Genomic DNA, 25,989 nt, shown 5'->3' with positions numbered 1-25,989 from the left:
CCAATGCCATTTTTATATGTCACCATCTATTGACTTGTATGCACTTGCATTAAACCCATAAATCCATGATAAATGTAATGAGGTCAGGTTTTGATAGGCTACTGTAATGGTTTGTACTATGGGTTCATATGAAGTAATGACAGCAATTTATCATACCATTATTTATGGGATTATCATTAATATAAATGGTGGTGATTAGTAACAGTTGATGTTACAGTATGCAGAACTTATATATATGGGATTGAACTACAAGGCAGCAAATCAATCAACAGATTAACAACAATGTCCAGGGCTGTCTGCAGTCTGCAGCCTTGTTCCAGACTTTAGTCACAGACTACAGTGTGAGGCAGCCAACAGACTCGCACAAACGGCACAAGGCAAAAAGCCTGCTATCTAAAGTGCTTGCTTGGTCTCAGATCTGAAAAATAAATGAGGGATGAGTAAAATAAGAAAAGAACAAAGAGAGGGATGTCTGCAAGAAAGTAAACAGAACAGATGGAAGGAATAGAAACATGTAGTCTATCTACTGTGTGACTAACATCATGAAGCACACAGACACACTGAGTGTGCAGATATGACAAGTCAGCCCATTTAAGCGTACCGTATGCTTAAATAGACACACGTTAACTAAAATGCATGCACGCACACAGACAGAATTGATGTGACCCCAATTTCAGCAACAATAATCTCTCTGTTGCACCCCACACAGAAATAGCACCTAATCTGCAAACAAGGTTCACCTCAGCGTAGTGTTGTAGTCGAGTCAACAACTGTCCAAGTCAAGGCTCAAGTCCCCCAGTGTTCGAGGGTGAGTCCAAGTCCGAGTCACCATTACCATATGAGTCCGAGTCGAGTCACGAGTCTAGAGAATAGCGACTCAAGACGGACTCCATCACTGCCTCAGCGTCACCTGTTGCTAGGGCAGTGAAAGTACAGAGAGTACCGCTATTGTTTATAACTTAGAAATTACTCCATATGATCGTGTGTATGTGTGTGTGGAAACTGATCACTGCTCCAATTTAAGTGAGTCTCATTTGAGGTTGCCATGGTATCTGGCCCTAATGATGCAGAAGATACTAAAATTAGAATTAATCACACCTCTTTTTACTTGTAAACACTATGACAAAACACACACACACACACACACACATAAACTGTGTCTTGAATCACAGATAACAAGCAGAGTTATGAGCACTGACGACACATTGAGGCTCCGCAGTGTTTACGCTGGCTGATAAATAAGATCTTCTTCTCTGGTTCTTATCATGAGGAACAGTGACTTAACAGTGACACAATGTCCTTTTCTATAATTGGTACAGTTTTTTTCTCTGCCTTCTCTCTCACTTCTCTTTTCTAATTAAGGAGTTCAAAGTCCTTTGTGAAACTCCCTGCTGGGATTTCAATTTCAAATCCCTTGTCTCAATCTTGATTCTGACATTTTTTCATTCATACTTTGTATCCTTTATCAGATTTCTCCTGTATTTCCTTCCCACTTCTCTTGTCCTTTTATGTACAGTTGTGTGCTTTTACTTTTTTTTTTACTCTAGTTTCTACATACAATCTCGATAGTTTTACCTTTCTCATAAGTAGTCAATTGTTTGAATGTGTCATAAAACGCTGGCTGACAATGTAATGTTGCTTATATACCTATTATTAAAGGCCCACACATACCAGTGCTTAGCGGTACAGGAGAAATCATCCATGCATCTATTTTTATTTTTTTCAATTTTAAAGATAATTTTTTGGGCTTTTCCACCTTTAATTTTCTGACAGGACAGCTAGGTGAGAAAGGGGAGAGAGAGGGGGAAGACATGCAGGAAATCGTCACAGGTCGGATTCGAATCCTGGAGCTCTGCGTCGAGGCATAAACCTCTCAGTACATGTGCGCCTGCTCTACCACTGAACCAACCTGGCCACATCATCCATGCATCTTTGATAAAGCAGCTGACATGCTAGCAAGCCTGAAACATGCTAGCACTGTCAGTCACAATAGCTCTCTGAGTTGGTCTCTATTTCCACTGTACTGTCACTTTTACAGTTTCCATTTTAAATGAAGGTGTCATCAGGCCTTTTAACAACTAATAATAGTGCAGAGTATTTTAACACAAAGATATTTTTAAAAGAGTCTATTTTTTACTGTTTTCAAAGCTGATTATCAAAGTGCTCGATTGAACATCTTCTTTCTTTACATTCATCCATTACCGGCTCTCTCATCTCGATTTTTCATCTATCCTGCTTTCTCACACTGTCCTTTCATTCTCAGCACATCTGTAGAACCATTGCTGGGAAGGATATCTGAGGACATCTCATCCTTCCTAACACAAAATCACTGTGTCTACGGCTATTAACCCCATTCATCTCTCTCTTTCTCCTTTAGGATCCTACTAACAGTAGTGGTGATCTTCCGTATCCTCATCGTGGCAATCGTTGGGGAGACAGTGTACGAGGACGAGCAGACCATGTTCATCTGCAACACTCTGCAGCCTGGCTGCAACCAGGCCTGCTACGACAAGGCCTTCCCCATTTCCCACATCCGCTACTGGGTTTTCCAGATCATACTGGTGTGCACGCCCAGCCTCTGCTTCATCACCTACTCCGTCCACCAGTCAGCCAAGCAGAAAGACCGGCGCTACTCCTTTCTCTATCCCATAATGGAGAGGGACTACGGGGGAAGGGACGGGACACGAAAGCTCCGCAACATTAATGGAATTCTAGTTCAACATGGCGGTGATGGCGGAGGAGGGAAGGAAGAACCTGACTGCCTGGAGGTGAAGGAGATCCCCAACGCCCCGCGGGGCCTCACCCACGGGAAGAGCTCCAAGGTTCGCCGGCAAGAAGGGATCTCCCGCTTTTACATCATTCAGGTGGTGTTCAGAAACGCACTGGAGATTGGCTTCTTGGCGGGCCAATACTTCCTTTACGGCTTTAGTGTGCCTGGGATTTTCGAGTGTGACCGCTACCCATGTTTGAAGGAGGTGGAGTGCTACGTGTCCCGCCCCACGGAAAAAACGGTTTTCCTTGTGTTCATGTTTGCGGTGAGCGGCATCTGTGTAGTGCTCAACCTGGCCGAGCTCAACCATCTGGGCTGGCGCAAGATCAAGGCCGCCATCAGGGGCGTCCAGGCCCGCAGGAAGTCGATCTGTGAGATCAGGAAGAAGGACATGGCGCATCTGTCCCAGCCGCCCAACCTGGGACGCACGCAGTCTAGCGAATCGGCCTACGTCTGATGATGATGAAGAGAGGAAAAGGAGGAGGAGTGGGGTGAATGGGCAAGCGAGAGAGAGAGAGAGAGAGAGAGAGAGAGAGAGAGAGAGAGAATGAATAATTATGATTTTAATTTAATGAAGATGGTATGGAGATGACCCCTCCTCTGTGATGATGTGAATGAAACAAAAAGACCAAATCTCTGGCTCTACTACTTTGAGAGTCAACAAGGAGAAGGGGAAGAACAAAATTAAAAGGCATAGAGGGTGGATAAGAGAGGACAAAAAGTATCTTTTGCGAATGAACATGATGAACACAATTTGGTCTCATGGGGAGATATTCCAACTGCCATTTTGTACTTTTGTCTTCTTCTTTTTTTTTAAACTACTTAAATCTCCTCTGCCCCTCATTTCTTTTAAAGTGGGGAATTAAATTAAAGGGCCTGGAGAGGGAAGGACTAGAGATGAGAAGACGAGGGAAAGGGAGAAGAGAACAGATGAGAGTCTGTTTTGTGTTCTTTGGGGATATTGGAAGATGATGGCGGTGTTTAATGCATCCCATGGTGCTTTTCTTCTGGACTGTGTCAGCCTCAGTGAAAAAGGGGAGGACTAGATAGGGGATGGGACAGAGAGGATAAGCAGCAACATCATTAAAAGAGGAACGGAAGAGGGGGTGGGGGGGCTAGGTGGGAAAAATTACACTCTGGGAAGACATTTTTTATACCTGAGGAGGGAGAGAAGAGACTTTTTCTTTTGCTTCCTCTGCTTGCCGGAGACTTGAGGTACACCGAAGCAAAGTGAGAAAGAGCTGCCTCTGATCATTGTCAGCCTCGCCTCTGTTGGAACATCATCACGATCCAAAGCCAAGAGAAAAAGACTGACGATGTTTATGTTTTGTGTCTTGGCAAAAGATGAATTCAACACAAACACAGCGAGTACCATAAACACTTTTTTTCTTCCCTCTCCCCGATCTCTCGCTCTCTCTGCTCCGCAGTTGGCAGCTACATAGACCCCAGGGGCTTCTGATGACAGTAATGACTCTTGCTGCTCTCCTTCTGTGTAAACGTTGGAGAGGAACTTATTAACAAATGGACAAACATGCGTGTAAACGTCAGTCTCTCCTGAAGCACAAACCAAACTTCCAGCATTCCAGGGTGCTGAGAGACAAAGGAGAGCTGGAAAGAGAGGAGAGGAGAGGAGACAAGAGGAGAGGAGAGGAGAGGAGAGGAGAGGAGAGGAGAGGAGAGGAGAGGAGAGAAAGGGAACGGGAGCTTGTAAAGAATGGGAAGAGATCACTTTATTACAACTTTAAACACATTTTATAAAATATATCACCATGAGTTATGATTTTTTTTTCCAAGAAAGCGATGGTGCCATCCTTGAGAGATTTAATTATTGTTGAAAAGAATAGATCATATTATTTATCCATTTAGAATATATCCAAATAGATTTATTTATCTGCGTGTGGGTTGGTTGGGACATCATGTTGATGTTTATTTCAAATGTATAAACTGTCTGTCTTTTTTTCATTTATGTTTAGTTTAAAGCATTTCTTACTGATGGAACAGATTCATGGCATGTACGGGGTGGGAAGGGACACATTTGTGAACTTTATTTTGAAAAGTATTGAGGCTGTGCAGCTGATTTTTTATGTGCAACTGTTTAAGAATTCTTCATTGCAATTGTAACTTAATTGCATTCAAAATGTAGAACAATGCGCCTTTTCAAAAATCAGCTGCATAGCTTCTGGCAATTAAGGCCTGTGAGCCATTTGAAAAAGGCATGTTTACATGACGCAATGTTTTGTGAATGATCAAGCTGTGTAGCCGATGAGTAGTAACTCAGTAGGGAAAGTTGTGTTTTTGAATCTCAGTGGTTTTCATTTTGCATTTCTTTCCTGACTGAAATTTCAGCATGCATGCCTTGTAAGAGAAAAGAAGGACTAGAAGAAAAATAGACTAAGATGACAGAGAGTGTTGCACCTTGATTAATCCAGACGAGTGGGAGAGTGGCAGACTGATGGAACTCATTTTGCATCATCAGCATCTAGGCAGTGTTGATCGGACCCACTACATCAGAGACAAGTGCATAATTTAAAACAGGGTACTTTCACACTGCGGGCCTGTGAAACCAGACATAGGGACAGTTTAGCGAACTACATGTGGTGTCTTTAAAAAAGAAAATCTGATGATTTAATTGACATGCACACTGTCCTGTTCCTCAAAGCAGATCATGCCACAACTTTGTCTGTTTAAATCAGTTTATGTTCATTGATTCTGTTGCAAAGACAAAGATATTAGAGTGTTTAGGTACAGTGATGTTATTGGTTATCAGCTAACTGTAACTAACTTTAGCTTACTCCAGCAGATCAGTGGTCTAAGCCTTAGCCCTGGCATTGAGGATCTTATCTACAACTGCAAACTGAATGGCCTTATGCAGCTCAACACTGCAGTAGCTTAACACTGCCACAAATGGGGGTTTGACTCTTACAGGGGCCCACACATGCACAAATGCTACTCTCTCACAGCATTTTATGTCATTCCAAACTGCAGCTACAGTACCCTATATTATTGTGTTTCCTTTTAAACTCCTGCCACTAGATTGCAGCATTAATTGTTGAAAATGTGAAGAAAACTTCCTTGTAAAAAGCATTGTATAACTTTCTGTTTCCTTCAACTTGCCTTATCTGCTTGTGCTTTTATTAGCCATCTCCCACATTTCCCACAATGCCTTTGGACAACTCCTTGGTCATTTTGCTGAGGGTAAATAAAAGGAAAATTTGTTGCATCAGCACCATTTATAACCCCTAATGTAGCCCCGAAGTAGAGAGGGAATCTTTAGTCAGCTAAGATCTACAGTAGATGTCAAATGTTTATTTTCTCTGTCTTTTGTAGTTTGTTTTTAGCAAGAAACATATGTGTCATCAAATAGCATTGTAGCTCTGGAAATATGCACCATAAACACAAGTAAGCCTGAGCCACAGGAGGTCTTGGAGCAACAGTAACAGCTGACATAGCAGAAGAAATCCCCCCAACTCTCTGTTTCTCCATTCACTCCCACTGTCATAATCTCTGTGATTCTTACAGGTGATTATCTCCAGGTTTAGGCTCCTCTGAGGATCTCTGTGGAGCTCAATGGGATCGGTGCAGTCTACTTTATGCACTAGGAGGGACAGATAAGATGAAAAGGCATACCAGAATGCCTCATAATAGAGGTTGAGTCATGGCTTCCCTCAGTTACTGAGAGCGTGTGCTTCTAGTGAAGGCTTAAACGCTGACCTTGAGCTTAAAGGCCAAGCCAATGTCCTGTACTACACGCAGCTCCTGCTGGACAGTCACTGCGCACTACAGCACTGATCTAATCTCCACAGAGCACAGGTCAATGCTGTTGTGAGGCCTATTTTCAGTGATTGGTAGATACACACATGCTGAACATACATTCATTCTTAAAAAAAGGGGGCACCTCTGAATGTGAGAACAGCAGTTTGAGTTCAGTTTCTGTTGTTATGTCTGGTTTCAGAAACATATATTCACACACAGCTTGAAGACGGAGAGGGACATAAATGTTACCTAGTTGTCTTCGGTTTACATTTATCCAGCATTGATTAGTGACTCACAATCCCTGCAGTTGGTGTATTAATTACTTTTGAGAGTAAAAGCAGGCCCAAGTTCTTCCAACAGTCCACTACTCTCCACAGTCTACTTTTCTATTTGTCAATGTGAAATGAATTATGCAACTTTTTTTTCTCATTTGCTTATCTTTTTGACTTGTGTGGATTTTTGTGCAGTGACATATCAAAAAAGAAAGATGTTTTTTTCTATGTAAAGGAACAAAAAGTTTTTGTTTTTTCAATGTGTAAAATCAAGGGTAGAATGTTGAAATATAAGACTAGCTGAAAAATATGTTATATTTCCTCCCTTGCCAAAGTGATATGCAAACATTTTAACTGCATGTGCAATGGCTAGACTGAGCATGTTTCAATGTTTTCTTCAGCAGAATCTTAAAAAAAACTTTTTTTGTCCAAACTATGAAGCAAAGCTATTACGTCTTGATGCCAAGTGTGTATATTAATTACCCAGTTTTTCAGACGGTACAGAACCAGGCAGACAATTCCAACTCAGTGATGTTAAAACTTCCTATAACAGTTTATCAGTCTCAGTTTCAACTCCCAAAAGATTTTGAAAAGCACTACATACATGGAATCTTCTACTTTAAGAAATTTGCACATGAATATAATACCTTTATAATCTGTTGGAGAATATGATTTACAAGCAAATTCAAAGTAAAATGATCTACTGTAAAACACAGGGTAAACATGAATATAAGCATACAGGTTAAAGACTCGCCACCATGAGGTGTCAGACGCCATAACATTCCAGGGTTTAGTCCCCAGCACAATGTGTAATTAACCTTCAATCTACAGCCTCTCAATGTGTTAAATATGATTCAATCCTCAGTGAAGCTCCATATGGACACTTTGTTGGGGGAACAGTACACTGACAGCAGACTCAGGAAAGAAAAAAAAATGCTGATCTTTTTCTACATTCTACATTAACACACAAGAATGCTTTTGGAGAAATGGTATCACAACATGTCAGCATACCCTCCATTGACACCTTAACCTGTACTGTAAAGCCCACCCAAGAAAATTGTATTCAAGCCTGATTATTTGCCTGTTGGTGCTATTGAGGTTGGATCCTTACCAAAAACATGAATTCAGATACATTCCCTTGTCTTCAGCTCACTACTGCCCCACATATCACAGGTCCTGTAGCAATGCAAGGTCACCTTAAAAATCAAGCTGTTCCTCTTTGACTGTTACTAACAAACGGGCATGTCCGCAAAAGCCTACAGCAGGTAATGATATCATAACTTTCTTCTGCAGAACCGTAGCAAACAATTTGATTCCTCAGGAATGCAGCATGTAATTGAGCTGCTTCATTCATTAACACCGAGCTTACTGAACTACCACATTACAAAGGGACATTAACTTACTGTAGTAATCACATGTAGCCAACCCTAAGGGCTGGTTAGGGGCCCTTGAGCAGGTTTTGGAAGTGCCCATCTTCTTCATTTAAGGGCTTCTTACTGATTACAAACTAAAAAGCCATAGTTTAAAAAAAGAAAAGATTTCAAACTTGAATCGGCGCATTACTTTGAAAAAGTATATTGTGCACTCATGGGCCATGATTAATCACATTTGTAGTCAATTAGGCGATCAATTTTGCTTTTAAATTGAAAATTAGACATCTTGTTTTAAATGAAAAGCTTTTAACTGTGTTTAATTGAATGAGATACATTGAAGTTGTAAAGCTCCTTTTATACAGATGTTCATTTTTCATTTTAGAAAAAGAATGCTCCCTCCTCCCCCCTCCAGCCCTATCTGATGCTGATGCTGCTGTACTGTGGGCTAGATTATAACCATTTCAGGGTTCAGAGATGGACCTCTCAACCTCTCTCTAATCTGTCATGATATTAATCGTGATTACTTCATCTAATTACACTGAGTGGCAGATACAGGAAGAGTGGGATTTAAACCACCATCCGGATTTGATTAAAGATAGACCCTGCACATCTCTCTCATCTGTCTCTGCAACCACCTACTGGCAGCAAGGGTCGTGCATGTGAGATTATGACCTGAGATAGCTTTAGTTTGTCTCTAAAATTCAATAATTTCAAGGTTGTTGATTTATAGAGCTTTAATTAGAAAAAGGGGTATCATGTGCAAGTAGGACAGAGTAAGAACACTTTATCTTTTCAATTCTCCAAGACCAGCACCTCATGAGTTCAGACCAGGTCACCTTTATGTCAACTGTGTGAGAAGCTCTATGTTACAATGAGAGGGATGAATCCTGAATAGTGACGTGTCTGGGGAGTGGGGGAGCAATGTAAAGTTTAGCCAATATTTGGCATCCTATAGTCGTCATCAATATAACGGATTATATTTAAGGGGAAATAGTTAAATATCTTAGCCCTAGAAACTTGACATTCTTCCACATAGCTTCTACTGTGACATCTGTATGGATGTAAAAGCATGGACTGAAAACAGAAACGTAAAACAGACATTCAAACACACTCACGCGTTGTAATCTAAAATTCTGTCGTTTCCGACTGCAGATTTGATGGTGGACCTGATGGACCTTCGTTGAAGGTTCACTGTATATTTCTGACTGGTGTACTGTATGTAAAGACTGAATAAAACCTTGAATGTTACATCAAGCCTGAACCGGCCTCGTGCCTGCTGATTTATGACCTGTAAGTGCGTGTGTTCATGCATTATGTGTGTGTGTGTGTGTGTGTGTGTGTGTGTGTGTGTATGTGTGTATGTGTGTGTGTGTGTTGTTTCCTGTACAATGTGATGTGTGTGTGTGTTGTTTCCTGTACAATGTGATGTGTGTGTGTATAGAAAAACATGAGTGTGAGGATATTTGAGCATGTGGGAGTGATGGGATTTAGGAAAAAAACCTTCTGTGGTGTGAGGGAAACCAAACAAAGGTGGCTACAATTCATATTGATACAGGTCTATATATATTGTATCTGCCCTGAAAATATTTGCAGAGAGCTGCGTGCAGCCCAGCTGGTTGGCGTAATGACATTTTTGAACTCAATAGGTGACACTGAAACCTTTCAGCAGGATTAAAACCTTTAGACCATGGCACTGATGAGAGAAGCATGAGTGTGTGTGTGTAAAAGCCATATTTTCTAAAACCTTCCTCTCATTGAATGCACAGTTTATGTGCATGAAGATGCGTGTGTGCGCTAACAAAATACTTTTTAAATGTACTTTATATATATATATATATATATATATATATATATATATATATATTATATACGCATCATATCACCAAAGGATTGCCCAATTGTGTGTGTGTGTGTGTGTGCGTGTGTGCGGTGTGCGCCTGCGTGCATGTGTGTGTCCAACCCCCACCCAACTTCCTCAGCAAGGTCACATGGTGGCTGCACTGGACTGGGATTGAAGGCTTGTTGCCACGGCGATAAGCCAGCCGGTAATATCTCTAAGCACAGCCAGGATTAATCTGCCGACAGATGGTTGGCTGCTCAGTGTCACTTCCTGAAACACACACACACACACACATACACACACACACACACAAACACACACAGGATTCATATTCACCATCATCATCATTGTCCTATTATTTAACATTACCACCACGTTCACACATGCACATGCACACATAAAGACCATCATCATTTTCCTCACACCAACAACTTAATCGAAGCCATCCACCTTCGCTGCATCATCTACAGCATTATCATCATTACTGCTGCAGCCTTCATGATCACCATCATTACTTGCCATCCTCGGCATGACCAATATCTTCCTAACCTACCAACAGCTACCAATCTTCTTTCCTTCATCATCATATCCATTACCACCACTATCATCTGAAACACCACGGTCATTACTGAAAAACGCCTTGGCCCCACAGGGATCAATACACTGTTAAATCATCCTGTGAGCCTGTGCATGCAGCTCCCTCATTCATCAACACAGCCTCGTGATAAGAGAAGCAGGACCTTAGTTCACGGTACAGGGAGTCTGTACCTTATCCACACAAAGACTTCTTGATTTACTTTCTGGAGAATTCCCATAAGCGTCAAGGTGAGAACATTGAATGCTAAAAGCATACCATGTGTGGATAATCGCAGTGTACCTTTACTGTAACCTGAGTCGAATTGAAGTCAGATCTAAGAAATTAAGGAATACTGTTGCATAAGTGTACTGTTTTAGGATGTTTGCACATGCACACTTCTGTTGAGGGTTATCAAGTTCATTCATAAAGCAGGCATTAATGAATAAAGCGTTACACAGGGCATATTGTTTACAGCGACAGAGACCTTAAAGAGAGTCAACCGATTCAGAGACACAAAGAGTTGTGATTATAATGATTATTATGAGTATATGATTATTTACATTATTGTTGAATTTGTATTTGTAATAATTTTGCATGATGCTTAAGCAATATTGTGTTTGTTACATCCGTGCCAATAAAGCTAATTGAATTGAAGAGTTGAGAAGCAGCTGAAAGGAGGTGGTTTCAAATCAGCAGCCAAATCATTATGACTGAAATATTAAGCAGCCACATCCTACATACTTACTTAACTCCAATAAGTGTTTTTGTCTGTGTGTCTTTTAATTAGATTAATGTATGTTTTTTCTTCTTTTTTTTTTTTTTTAACTCAGCCACTGCCTCTCAAAATGCTGCTGTGCATGATGTGACAGGGCTGTGGGCAAAGTAAGGCGGCAAGAAAGTCATTACCATAAACATGAACCCATATGTGATGCTGAAAAAAAAGTGCATGCGCAAGGAGCGAGGAGATGATGAGAATCAAGGAGAAAATAAAAAACTGAGCAGAGCAAAGAGGGCGATTGGTGGAGAGTTGGTTTGATGCTGAGCTGAGAGGAAGCAAAGACGGAGAGAAAGAAGGAGGAAGCAGAAAAGCCATTCTGTCAATGGTAGAAACACAGGGAAATGGGAGTAGGGAAGAGGGCTTTAGGAAGAAATAAACAAGAATGGCCTCAAGCAATGCTTAGCAGGGAAGAGGGACAGAGAGAGAGAGAGAGAGAGAGATGCAAAGTCCAAAGGATAAAGTCTGGGCAGAGTGAGGAGAAGATGAATGAAAAATGAAGAAATTTAGAGGACAAGATATTCAAAAGTAAGAAAGAGGATAAGGATGACAAAGGCATATTGTTCTGAGGAAAATTAAGTATGTGGGACAAAAAGGGGGCGATGGGGTGGGAAATAGAGAGGTTTAAGAGGGCTAATGCAGCCGCAGAGCTGGCGTTAGAGAACATGGGAACATGCTGGCTGTTCTGCCTGGCTGCATCTGCTCTGTCTTCAGGGAGAGCAGCTGAGGAGGAGGAGAGGAACGGGGTGAGGATGAGGGGGAGGAGGAGGTGGAAGGGGGTTGCTTAAGGATTGAATACAGAGTAGATATGGAAAGAGAAAGAGGTTAGGGAGGGAGAGGGAGAAATGTGAGGGGTTGAAAGAGAGAGAGACAGGGAGCGAGAGGCGAAGAAATGTTTCACTGAGGATGATGAACTGGCTGTCAAGTTGTTAAAACAAAAGTGGCCTTCTGAGAGTTAAGAGGGGGAGCAGAGAGAGACAAATGGACAAAGACTGGGGGGAAAGGAGCACTATGATAGTGGAACTAAAATGGTAAGAAACATAGAGAAATAAGGCTAAGTGGAAAAAGTAAAAAGACCATAAAAGAGAATAAAGAGTGGAATGTGAAAAGAGATGCAGGAGGAAGACAACGAAAAGCCACAGTTAGAAGGACAGTAAGTCACGAGAGGAGAACTACAGAGAGAGAGAAGAAGATGAAGAAAAAATAGGGGAAGAGAGGCAATCGTGTCAGAGTGATTGTGAGACGGCGAGGCAGTAGCTCTGGGCAGGGTGAGAGGAAGTGATGCGTAAGCTAACAGGAAGGAGCAGATCTCGGCAGCACGCGCCAATCAAACACCAGTCCTCCCAGGCGCCCTCCTTGACCGCCAGCACAAATACACATTCATTACCAACACGTGCACACTGCTCAGCGTCACTTCCTGAAACACACACACACACACACACACACACAGACATTATGAAGCATTGAGGGGGATCTTGGAACCACTTTGCTTGTATACTTATACACACACAAAATAGAGGATTTGTAGAGGCATTGTATAACTTCACATGAAGGGTTCACACACACACACACACACACACACGCCTCGTGTGCCCAGGCGATGTATGGCTAGCTCCTCAAACACCACTGAGCCACAGTCCTTGTCACTTCACACTCACACACGCAATCTATATAACATATCGATATTACGTGAGATGTGCTTCACACAGATAAGAGCTTTACGTAAGTAAAGTGTAGGCCTACATTATACACTGAGGCTACAAATGATACTTACCTCACACAGCTAACAGTACCATGTAGTATTAGGGTTGGAAATGCTACAGTATTTTAAGTTCTAAAGTTGGTTTCCACTGCTGTTATTGATTGGCCACTTGAGGCTAACGTAGACCCCTATGTTAAAATGCCCAAATTTTCACCAGAACAGTGTTTACACCCTGAATCCGTAGCAAAACGGTGCACACCGTTTTGAGATTGAATGTGCCCTGCCTGGTGTTCCCATGTTTTTGCAGAAGTTAGAGTAACTGGAGGGGTCAAAGGTTATATGACGCCATTGACAGGCGACCAAACCACAACGTGTCATTGTTTAAAGGAACACGGCGACTTATTGGGACTTCAGCTTATTCACCGTAACCCCCCAGAGTTAGATAAGTCAATACATACCCTTCTCATCTAGTAACAAGTCCGATGGCTCCACTGGTAGCTTAGCCTAGCACGGATCCTGAAGGTAATCGGTTCCAACTAGGCTACTGCTCCGAATAAGTGACAAAATAACGCCAACATTTTCCTATTTACATGTTGAGATTTGTATAATCACGGCGTGTACAAATAACAAGGTCACATGAGACACAGCCATCTTCTAACTGTATATAAACTGGGAACTGTATTCTCAGAAAGGCGAAGCATTGCTACTCTCTGCTCGGGGCTTCTCAGGTGCTGCAAGCATATCACTCGGCCCAAGTAGCAGAAGCACTGCTTTGCCTTTCTGAGAATATAGTTCCAAGTTTATATACGGTTAGAAGATGGCTGTGTCCCAATAAGTCGGCGTGTTCCTTTAAAATGACAGATTTATTTGGGTTTGAACATTGTTGGAAACATTTGGGATAATATGGCTATATGTAACTTTCAGTTTGTGTTGATTTTAGGGTAGGGTGACCAGATGTCCCGGTTTGACCGGGACAATCCCAATTTTGAGTTGCATGTCCCGAGTCCCGTCGTGGTCTTATTATAGCCCGATCATTAACTAAACCAATGTAGAAAGACTAATAAAGCGTCCAGCGTATGATTTTAACAATGTATGTGTGTGTGTGTGTGTGTGTGTGTGTGTGTGTGTGTCAGACAATCGTATCGGTCTGCATATGCAGAATCTGTGCAGCCAGCGTTACAATGTATATTTGTAAACATCGTTGCAATGCCTCTTCTTAACTGTCTCGTTGTAACCACAGACAGTGAAAGGGTTTTAACCGGGCACAAATGCTCCCGTTGAGCGGATCTTTTCGCTCATGAACAACACATGGACTGACGAGAGGAACCGCATGACCATTCCCATCTTAAAGGTGCTACTCATCACATGGGCCAATTTTGCTGACACGCGCAATTTCACAGTAGGTTTTCAGCCAACAAATTGATTCTTTAGCAAATTCAATCCTCTAACAAATATATGGAATTAATGTTTCCAATAGGGAAGCTATCTGCTCTATCAAATGAGATTACATTTGTGTGTGTATGTGTGTGTGTGTGTGTGTGTGTGTGTGTGTGTTGTTGGTTAGAATAACACTGGTAACACTTTACAGTAAGGGTACATGAATTATCATGAATTCATGCATGAATTAATTGATGTATGTATTATTATGCACTATGTTATTTATGATTTATGTATTACTGCATGGCTTAATATCCCATGAATCATCAGGAATTGACGTGCATTCATAATCATCGTGACCTCATACATGAACAACACAACTAAAGCATTAGGTACGTGGGCACATCATTATGAATTATGATTTATTAAGTATGATCATGATTATTTATTTTTCTGGAAAAAAATGTGGTCATCACTGCGCAAATTCTGATTTGAACACAACTTGTGCATAATGATGTACCCACCGTACCTAATGCTTTAGTTGGTGTGTTGTTCATGCATGAAGTCATGAATGAGAGGCTATGAACTCATGTCAATTCCTGATGATTCATAAGATATAAAGGAATGAAGTAATGCACAAATCATGAATTAAATCATGCATGAATTCATAATTCATGTACCCTTACCGTAAAGTGTTACCATAACTTTTGTTCAAGCCTGTGGCAGCAGTTCCAAATAATTTGTTTAGTGCCATGCAATGGAAAATACCTTTTCACAAAGTTTCTCACGTTCAGTGGGTGCATTTTCCAAAAGAATGCTTTAATTCTGAAAAATAAAGTTGGTCCCACAAGAAACTCACTCAGTGTGTTTTAATATTATTTCTTAGATATGTAGTCTACATACCAAGAAAATTCATGAATATTAACCGAGATTATGTTGTGAGCAGTAGGCCTACGTGTGCTGTTGACAAAATTGTGTCAAATCTGTCTGTGTCTATACTGACCTGGGCTGGGCTGGCACATGTTCACGTTAAAAAGTGTGTGCGTGCACGAGCACTACGGTCACGCGCAAAGTGTCCCGGTTTTAGTTCCAGGAAATCTAGTCACCCTATTTTAGGGCGGCCCCATTGGACAAAAGCGGTAGTGTTTTTACCGCACTTGCTGTCGTAAAGGTCTATATAGTTGTGATGAATGTTTTGCTCAGACAGAAAATAATTAATTTACAATAAGAGAATAAGTTATAGATGCATTTGAAGTGTTGCATATGGCTACTTACTTTGGATGTATCGTGAGCAAAATCAGGTATCACTGTCACTGTGTTACAAGCCAAAGCATTAAAGGTGCAGTAGGTAAGACTTGTAAAATGTTCTGTCATATTTGCTGAAACTGACCCTATATGTTCAAGTGGAACTACGTGAAGCAGGTAATTTAAAAAAAAAACACCTACAGCCTGTAGTGCTATTTGCAAAAATCCACTGCTCCCTGTTCAGACGCACCAATCAGGGCCAGGGGGGGTGTCTAACTGCATGTCAATCACTGCTCATGCACACACATTCATTCTCCCTTGTGGGGGGAGGGGCTTAGGAGACCGTTTTGGGCTTTATTGGAAAGGGAGGAGGGATTGAGAAGTTGTCGATGTTAAAACATTTTGGCTAAGTCCTGGATCTAATAATAATAATAATAATGGTGTTTATAATATATTATATGGTAGTAAACTAAGTAAGGAAACTTACTTCTTCGCTTTTCCCACATTCCCACAGTCTTTGAAACAGTGGTTTAGAAATAAAAATAGCATATAAGTATTACTGTGAGACACAGGCCAACACCAAAGCATCTTAAAGGTTACCAAAGGCATATGCACCAAAGTAATTTATATCATGTCTACATAATAATGTTGACATCATGTCATGCACAGCAAAACATGAAAGGCAGTTACTAACATGTCATTATGTACAGAAGATGTGATAGCAAAGAATTTGTTGGAGACCAAAGAATAAACTAAAGGACGTTTGTGCTGGCAGCGGCAAAGTTTAATAATTTGTGGTGAAATAACGAGAAATTCCACTTCTACAAACAATCGTAAAGATCTGTCAGCTTTACACAATCTGTTCATCATGGACCAGGAACCTAAAAGTAAACAGAACAACGTGCCAGGACCGATGACACTTTTTTTTAACAGTGTCTAAGCCATCAGAGACCTTCTGTTGTCACGTAAAAGCCTTGTGACCGTAATATTTAAGATTTTAAGTTATGTTTATTGGTTTGATATTTTAATTTGTAGATGGACTTTAAAAGTATATCACATTTGCATTGTATATTAAAGTGGGCATTTTGCTTGCTTATCTTATTAAATCCTCTTATGTGACCTTCATGGTGGTATATAGGCTTCAAATGGAAGGTTGCAGTATGATGCATTGCACAAATGGCATATTCAACCTGACATGCCCTTTAAAGCAGCCTGACTCTAAATGTATCCAGCAGGCACTTGCACTGCATACTGTTTAAGTCATGAATAGGAATAAAGAGTGTAATTTATGAGCTTATTTTCTAATCTTATTCAGAGAATTAACACTATATTGCCTCTGAAAAATGACTTTTGACCTTAGCTATAATTATCATTGTTCAACTGATTTAAAAAGAAAAAGTGTTTTCTTTGCAATCCTGTTTATGTCCTCAAACCACTCAAGCTTGAAAAGTGTCTCATTGAATTATTGACCATCTCTAAGGGAGTCTGTCTATTGTTTTAGCTGTGATGTCACTGCAATGTAGGCTCCCTGTACACAAAGGGCCTCATTGTTAAAATGTTCTAATTCATGCTTACAATCTAAATCCGTCCCAAGGTTATGATTTGAAAAATACTTTTTAATGTAATTGCAGTGCCTTTAATGTCTCCCCCACACTGTTACAGATCAGCCTTTGTATTTCCAAAGAGCTGACATGCTGTAATCTTCTTCTGCTATGTTTAGGATTTCCAAATTTAGTCACCTACCAAAAGCTAAAAACAAATTCCAGCCTTACCCAAGATACAGTACTGCATGTCTGCAACTGATATCTTTATTTTTGTCATCACGGTTGTTGAAATGATTGCATGATGAAATCCAGGATAAAGTCCAAGAGCATGTTTTTCAAATGAATCCCCAGTGTTGTCCTTACATAATGCCCAGGAAGAGAGGGACAGTGGACATTAGACAGGAGCTCTTTACAGGGCCGCTGGACTGTGTCTGCTAAGTGCTTTCAGAGAGACAACGGCAGGGTGACTTGCACTGACAAGCACACATATACAAGTGTACACACAGACATATATATATCTGTACACAACTGCACATGCATGCACCCATCCCTGTCCCCTTTGAACTTACCCTGCTCCACCCCCTCCTCCTCGTCCTCCTTCTCCTCCTCCATGCATACACAAACCACAGAGATACACTATCCATCTACATGACACACTCTCCTTATATAATCATCACCACTAAAGATCATTACAGAGGCTTTAAAGCTTCAATCCGTCACTTTAACAGCATCTCCAGCCCCTGCCACTTTGTTTAGGGTAAGCTGAAGGATGTGGCACTGGCAAAAAAAATAAAAACTCTTGGAAGCTACGCTATGGACCGTGCCAGGAAAGTTGCTCTCACGACGTTACTCACACAATGCAGTTTTATGCATTAAACCCAGAGAATGAACAAAGAGACAAAAACCTGAAGGTTAATCCCTCACCACTGGAACTTTTAAATACAGCTTCCCCATCAGACCAATCGGGGTAAGGTTTTGTTGTTGCCTTCATCAGAGATCTGACAGGAAGCAAGGAGTGGGAGAACGAAGCATTGGTGGAAGAGGTATACAGATACAACACTGTAAAAAACACACCATTAAAGTCCTGCATTCAAACTCATATTTGAGTAAGTACTTCAGTACAGAAGTATTATCAGCAACATATACTTAAAGTATCAAAAATAAAAGTATTCGTTCTGCTGAAAAATGGCCTGTGTGACTGATATATTTTGAAATAGCCTACATGACATAATCACAAATTATTTCTTAGTTCTTAAAAGAAGAGTTCAATATTTTGGGAATTATGCAATTTATGCATAAAGTGGTTTGTAGGGATTGTGTTTGTCTCCTAAACAAAATGTTTTCTCCTGAAAACCTGAACCTTTTAAAACGTAGGTGGGGCCTTTCTGTCACTTTCCCTCTCTGTAATTTCACAGTTACACTGTCAGCATCAACAGTTAGTCATTTGACTTTGAATGTTTCTATAAGCCAAAGCACCATCAATAATTCTTCCCCTTCAGGGCGGCGGAGGTGAGATAGGCAGACGGATGGACAGATGAGTCAGCTGCTTCTTCAACGGGAAAAAGCTGAATGTTAGGAGAACCACTTCCTATTAATAATCAAAAGTGTTTGGGGTGGACCTGAACTCTGAGATGAAGGTGAGTCCACTAGGATTACTTACTGTGTCGGTATACAGTCCACACGCATTGATTCATACGTAGTAATTCAAGGTTCCATGGCATGAAAATTTCACTTTATGAGGTTTTTTAACATTAACATGCATTCCCCCAGCCTGCCTACGGTCCCCCAGTGGCTTGAAGTGGCGATAGGTGTAAACCGAGCCCTGGCTATCCTGCTCTGCCTTTGAGAAAATGAAAGCTCAGATGGGCCGATCTGGAATCTCCTCCTTATGAGGTCATAATGCCCCCCCCCATCTCTCCTCCTCAATAGCTACAAACACAGAAATGGCACATACTAAAAGCAGTTACACACCAACCAGACGGCCAACCGTTGGCAGAAAAGCCAGTTGGACTGATCAGTCTCCCCGAGATGGTCCAAAAAGTGCCACAGAACACACTGAAGAGACATAATACGTCTCCATAACAGCAGGCGGCGCTAATCTGTATTGTTGCCCAAAAAATTAATACCAGCAGCTGATTGGACGAACGCGTCATGTGGATTTGTTTTTTCCGGAAATTCAAACAGACTGTCATGGCGGCTTGTTCAGAATACAATCTCATATTTTACTAAAATAGCTCACTGAAACGTGTTTCTGAAAACATTTTAAGCGAGAAATAGGCCATACAGTTGCTGAATCTGTCTTCATTTCAGATCAGCAAAGGTCAGTTTAAAAGATTTTCGTCAGATTTTGAGAGACTAGTCACGCTCATTCCGCTCGCCATTTCCGGGTGAGTCCCGACTGCCCTGCCTCCGACTGAACATGTCAGGTCGGCCAAAATGAACGCCGACAGCCCCTCAGATGGATGACGGCGCGGAACACACCGAACAGACTCGAGTCACCAACCTCGCCAGACTGTCCAACGGCCGATTATCGGCCCGGTCCAGGTCTACATAAAAGCATCCAAAGAGCACCATGTCATGGGACCTTTAAAGGGTAACTTGCCTACAATTGTTTTCAACCTGGACCCTATTTTCCTATGTTTTTGTGTCTAAGTGACTGATGGGAACAACAATATTTGATATTGGTCCAGTATTAAGCAAGATTGCTGCAGCTACAATGTAAGTTAATGGAGAATTCTAAGTAATGACGACAACACTGTTGAGGCATCCACATGACGCAAACCTTCGGTGATCGGAACCCCACCCCTCCTCCACGCAGTTGCAAACACGGATGTTTAAAAAAACATGATGATCTCTACAGAAGAGGTAATTATCTTGTAATTTGTATGTCCTCTTTGTCTCCAAAGCTGAACGCTGCTGTTGTCCTTTCTCAGCGGTGACGTAAAACGCATCCCTCGAGCTTCTGCGCGCGATAGTCACCGGACGACACTATTTTGTAAACATAGCCATGCAGAGAAATACTGAGAGTTTTGTGGAGCTGATAGGCTTAATTAGCTTTGCCTCTACTCATTTGGTAATGGCTTGAATGTAACGGATGTTCATTAATATAAAATAGTTGCACACTATAGCTTTAAGGAGGAAGAGTGGTTATAAAAGATAAATGGATGGCCGGGTTGGCTCAGTTGGTAGAGCAGGCGCACATATATAGAGGTTTACTCCTCGACGCAGCAACAGCGAGTTTGACTCTGACCTGCGGCCCTTTGCTGCATGTCATTCCCCCACTCTCTCCCCTTTCAAGTCTTCATCTGTCCTGTGGAAATAAAGGCCTAAAATGCCCCCAAAAAAAAAAAAAAATAATATATATATATATATATATATATATATATATAAATAAATAAAAGATAAATGGAAAATTAAGAGGTAAAAACAGAAAACAGGAGGATGAACAGTGGAGATAAAGAGGCAATAAAGAAGAGATGAGCGAGCCAACTTGCTCAATATGCTTTGAAGAAATATCAGTTCTTTGTTATAGCATCTAGCAAAAGAATAGCTTGTTCTATCTGTCCAAACAACCGCACTAGCACTGTGGGCTCGACCCCTGATAGAGGGAAGAAACACGAGATGACATAGGAGGGGAAGATATGGATGAACAGGAGGGGGAGTGGTGAGGAAAGGTTATGATGCAATCATGCAATCAAGAAGAAGATCACCTTTGACCTGCAGTGAGCTTCACAAGGCCAATGGCCCCAGTAGTTATATTTTCAAAAACCTTTACCTTCAAAATAGATATGTTGTTCTATATTCTAATGTGTGTATGAATGAATGTCAGAAAGACATTTGATAGCCCTAAAATGACCAAATAAAGGTGGTTGAGTTCAGCTGAAAAGACAAACAAAATGGAGGAAAGAAGTCCAGAGCACAGAAATAATTGCAACCTTTAAAAACTGATAGAACGCAAAGGAAAGACGGAGGTGACAGAAGATAAGTACAGTAGAGGAAGACGAGAAAGATGAATAGAAAGGCTGTCGGTTGCAATACGTGCTTCTTCCATTCTGTTTCCCAACTCGCATGACACAAAAATCATGGCTGAGCACGTATTAAGTACGTTAATTAGCTTTCAACCTCTGTGCTTCAACATGATAAAGTAGACTCTGATGGCACGCAGGGATGGGGCATAGGAGGGGTGGGCTGAAGGGACACAGAGCTGTAGAGTGGGAAAAAGAAGAGGAAGAGGAGGAAAGGACAGTGATAAAACTGCTGGGGAGGGGTGTGAAGGACAAAGACTGTCGGATAGATAACGATATTGGGAAATGGGAGAAGACAGAGAGTGAGTGCCCTAGATGAGGATTGACTTTGTTTACGCTGCTATCTGTTTGCATGGGGCCAATCATATCCCACAACCATCATTAGGAGTGATGTTGTGATGTAGAGTTGTTTTTATGTCACAATGTATGCAAAAACATTAATTTGATGTATTATGTTTTGTGTGGAGTTCAGCCAGCAGCCACATGAAGAATCAGTTAATCATAAAATTACATTTAACACTTTTTGAGGAATAAAAATACATCAATTCAAATTCCTCTCCTCTTGATTAATTCCCTTTCTCCCTGTCCCTCTCCATGTCCTGTCTCTCAACAATCACATGCATGCAGCAGCTTCCCTTTGTTTCTTCACACGCTCACATACGCTTATTGATTATCTGATACGAATTGCAGTTTTGGAAAATTAGTTCAAGAGTAATAGTTTCCCTAGCATAGACTACCTATGTTAAGCCTGTAAACACTCTACCCCCGGGGTAGAACTAACAGCTGTTTCCCTATACAGTCAATGGTGTGTGTCAAATCACTTCCAAGTTCATTTAGCGATTCAGTTTGCACTTTATAGTGAACTGGATTTTTTTTTTAGGTAATTCTAACAAATTAATGAATGCAGGTTTAACAAGTAAAGCCAGATTTAAACAGATGTTATATAGCTTATTTTTAATAAGCTGAATTAATTATATAAATATCAATTTGGGATTTTATTTAGCTGTACTGTAACTGCCAGAGATGGTGGCTTTGCATCCATGACACTTCACTTATTTGACACTTCTGTAGTTCTTTTCACAAAGTGGGAGATAGCTTTTAGAATTTCTCAATATCGCTGAGTGAACCAGCTGCTTGCAGATATGACATCAAGGTTGTATTAAGGTTGAATACAGTGAGACATTGATGAGTTAAAGACCCATGATACTGACGTCACATCAACAACAAATTACCTCCATTTTTGGGGAGCTACAGTGTAAAACATTATGGAAAATAAATAATGAACTGTCAAACTATTCATATTTGTTACTGTAGAGCTACATTTGTTTCTCCAGATACTTTTCACAGAGCCGTCACGGAATAGAACAAACAGCTGCAGCCAATAAACTTAATTATTTAATTACTTAAATACTTGGATTTAGGACAAAAATGCACAGTATTAAGCATGATTGTCAGAGCTCGCTAACTTGCACACCCCAGTCAATCTTACCCGTTACTAATTTTATCAGCTGCAGCTGTGTTCCCCCTGCTCTGACACTGTGAAAAGGGTCTGTGAGTGTGGAGCACCAGAAGTGTACTGACAAGTCATGTCAGTGTTATTTATAAAGTCCAAAATCACAAGTTTGTCTCAGAGGGCTTTTATTGACGTCACTTCCAGTCAGTGAGAAAAGATTTCACTGCTTTCTACAGTCTGTTTTGGGAATTTTCTAGGGATGGATGAAAGTGATGAGACCCATCCGAGCAGTTATGGCTCAAGCATTCTGACAGCTCCAGACTGTGAATGCCAGACTAACTAAACATTTAAAGGGATAGTTCGGATTTTTTGAAGTACCGGTAAGGGTTTTATAAGGTACTTATCCATAATCAGAGTATTACCCACAGTATGGTAGTCTGCACACCCCCGTTTTTGAGAAGCAGGCAGGAGTACCGGCATGGAAGCTAAGCAATGTACTGCTGTGGACTGGGGGCAGCAGCAAAAACGTACTTTAGCCCCCTAAAAAAGGCCCACCTAAAAATATCAGTAGCCTATCAGTTTAAGTGTACGCTATATTTAGAATATTTTCACTGCTTTACCTTGCTGATAGACAGCCCTTTCAGCTCGGAGAACTGAAGCTCTTCAAAGCCAGCAGACTCCTTTGATTAAAAACAGCAGTTTTACCTTACAGAACAAAGGCATTGCTGGTCTACCGCTGCCTTGATTGGTCTGTGTTATTTTTGTATGTGTGACTTTGGTGTTTTAAAGGGTTGGTTCGTATTCACCAAAGTCACACAATAACTGAGATAAACTGAGATTTGGGGTTACTGCCAGTTTAATCTACAAAAAAAATGTGCTTACTAAAAAAACAACTGCTTTATTCTGGTCATCTCTGGGAATGAATGTGACCTCAACAGTAAAATGATTTTGGGAAACCCATTGAAGGATAATCTTCATCCGAATCAGAATTGTGTGGGGTAGACAGCAAAAACCAATACACAGGGGTTTGGCTCGGCTTCATCAGACCACACACTGTGGCTGTCTGTGAGAAGATCGTCATCTCACTAATCAGCTTACCACCTTAAAGAGCAAAGGGGCTCGATTTAGGTAAGGGGAGGAGTTAGGGGAGAAGACAAAAAGATTGGTTGATCATATAATTGCTCCCTATAACAGATTTAAACAACAAGGCTTTAATACTATTAATATGAGTGTAACACTATCTATATACATTTTATACATTTATACATTTTGTAGTTGTATGTTCATTTCATAAAATTGCGTTAACGTATTTCTGAAATATATACTGCGATATGTCTGAAGGCATGCCTGAGGAAACTGCAGTGGTGTACAGTAAACCAACCAGTAGCAGTGAAATGTATTTATCAGCTAGATTATATGGCGGACACACTCTTTAGAGTGAGTTTTGCTGCTCAGAGAGGTTATTTAATCATAGTTTGAATAGAAGTAGATATTGTCTGGTTGACATGCAGCTCAGAAAGTCCATTATCAGCTTAATGAAGCTTGCACGTAGTAAAAAGACAGGGCCATGATTGATGACACCATGAACGAACAGCAGGAATTTGAACATGTTATTAGTTATTTATGATTTGCAGCTTGATCGTGGAGTCATTTTAAATCTTCTGTCTCCTTTTTCTCTCTTGCTCTCGTGCTCACGTGTGCACGCTGTATGTGTGCTTATTCCGAACCACAGGTTCAACTCAATATTCTGCTGACAAAGACAGAGAGAGGGAGCGATTAGGGAGGAACGTGAATGGAAATGATAACTCATGAGCTGAATTTATACATTAAATGACTTGCATGTGCTGTTATGATGGGAGTTTATAGAGTGCAGATATAGAAGGATGGATGTGCAGTGAAGAACAAAAAGAAGAAGTTAAAAAAGAGGTGGGAAGAAAAAGAAAATGGAAATGGAATAGAAAATTGTGACAGGATATAAAATGACTGAAATGTATAATATATTAACCCTGATTTAGCTACATCTAGGCATAGCCTTAATGTAAAACACATCAATTCATTCCTGACAAGAGGGACTTAATGTCAAAACAAACCACACAACAGAAGTATCATTGTTGTAAATTGTTGTCACACAACAGAGATGGCAAGTCAAGCAGACGTTTTGAGGTTAGCATCAGTTTACAACCTACAGCTGATGTATCATAGCTCACGTAGCTGCCGTGCAGAAAAAAACCCTTTATTTCCTTTGCATTATTCATCTGCTGCTATGTAGCTGACACTTTGAAAACTCTCTTCAACCTAATGGGAATACTCATACTGTGTGTACAGTCGCTGTATTGCAGTCAGGGTTTTTTTTTACATAATAACTACAGTGTAAGGGGTTTATATATAGCTATCAATTCATATTAATTCAATAATATATATTTCTGGTGTGAAGTCCAAGAGGAAAATCCAACCCTGACCTCACTTTGCTTTTTTGATAGTCCACATCCACACTGGAGCTGCTCAATCAGGGACATACTTGGAGTATTGATCGCCAAACAGCAGCATTTAAAGGTGTTTCCATCTAGGTCTGCATGTGTATGAGCCAGGCTTTGTGTCTGTACAGTACTGTATGTGTGACGCTACGTGAAGATCTGATTGCACAGCAGTGATTTTGGGTGAATCAGAATTTTCCTGTTGCTACAGTTTCTATCCTATGACATGCTATGCCAGCTTATGCTATTTTTAGCTGAAGTGCTATTTTAAGTGACATCTACTTGCAAGATAATGGTGCTGTATAATACACGCTGTATTTGACGATGGGTTTGGTCGACATGCTGTTCGTCACCGTGGTAATTAATTATGTCAATGGAAATTAGTACAGATGTGTGGAAAAGAGAGATAACAAGATGATGATGATTATGTGTTCTTGTGCGTGCAGGCACACACACACACACACACACACACACACACACACACACACACATACACAAACGGTGTACAAAGGTGTCTGAATAATTAGCGAGTGTACGAAAGATAAGAGGACACACATCACATTATGTGATGGTATGCACACAAAAGATGTGTGTGTGTGTGTGTGTGTGTGTGTGTGTGTGTGTGTGTGTGTGTGTGTGTGTGTGTGTGTGTGTGTGTATGTGTAACCCAATTAGGCATTATTGTCAGTAACTTAAGCTTCAGCTAAGGAAAATCAGTTGATCAATGACAACTCTGTACCTATTACAGTAATCCTATTAAATCATATATATTTGATATCTCATTTTCAATGTAATTACTTTTTAAGCAG

At 40.8% G+C, this 25,989-nt stretch overlaps 1 protein-coding gene across 1 annotated transcript in view; it reads left to right on the top strand.

Annotated features, from left to right (window-relative positions):
• LOC120548388 (gap junction delta-2 protein) overlaps positions 1–9,429 on the top strand; it is a 30,914-nt gene extending 21,485 nt beyond the window's left edge. Inside the window, exon 2 of the mRNA XM_039784649.1 lies at positions 2,378–9,429. Coding sequence (XP_039640583.1) covers positions 2,378–3,227 — 850 coding nt within the window. The 3' untranslated portion in view covers positions 3,228–9,429. The remainder of the gene's footprint in view (positions 1–2,377) is intronic.
• Positions 9,430–25,989: the final 16,560 nt, after the last annotated feature.

The sequence above is a fragment of the Perca fluviatilis genome, chromosome 2 (genome assembly GCF_010015445.1).
Source record: "Perca fluviatilis chromosome 2, GENO_Pfluv_1.0, whole genome shotgun sequence".
Lineage (NCBI taxonomy): Eukaryota > Metazoa > Chordata > Actinopteri > Perciformes > Percidae > Perca > Perca fluviatilis.
This window is presented reverse-complemented; position numbering and strand designations above follow the sequence as displayed.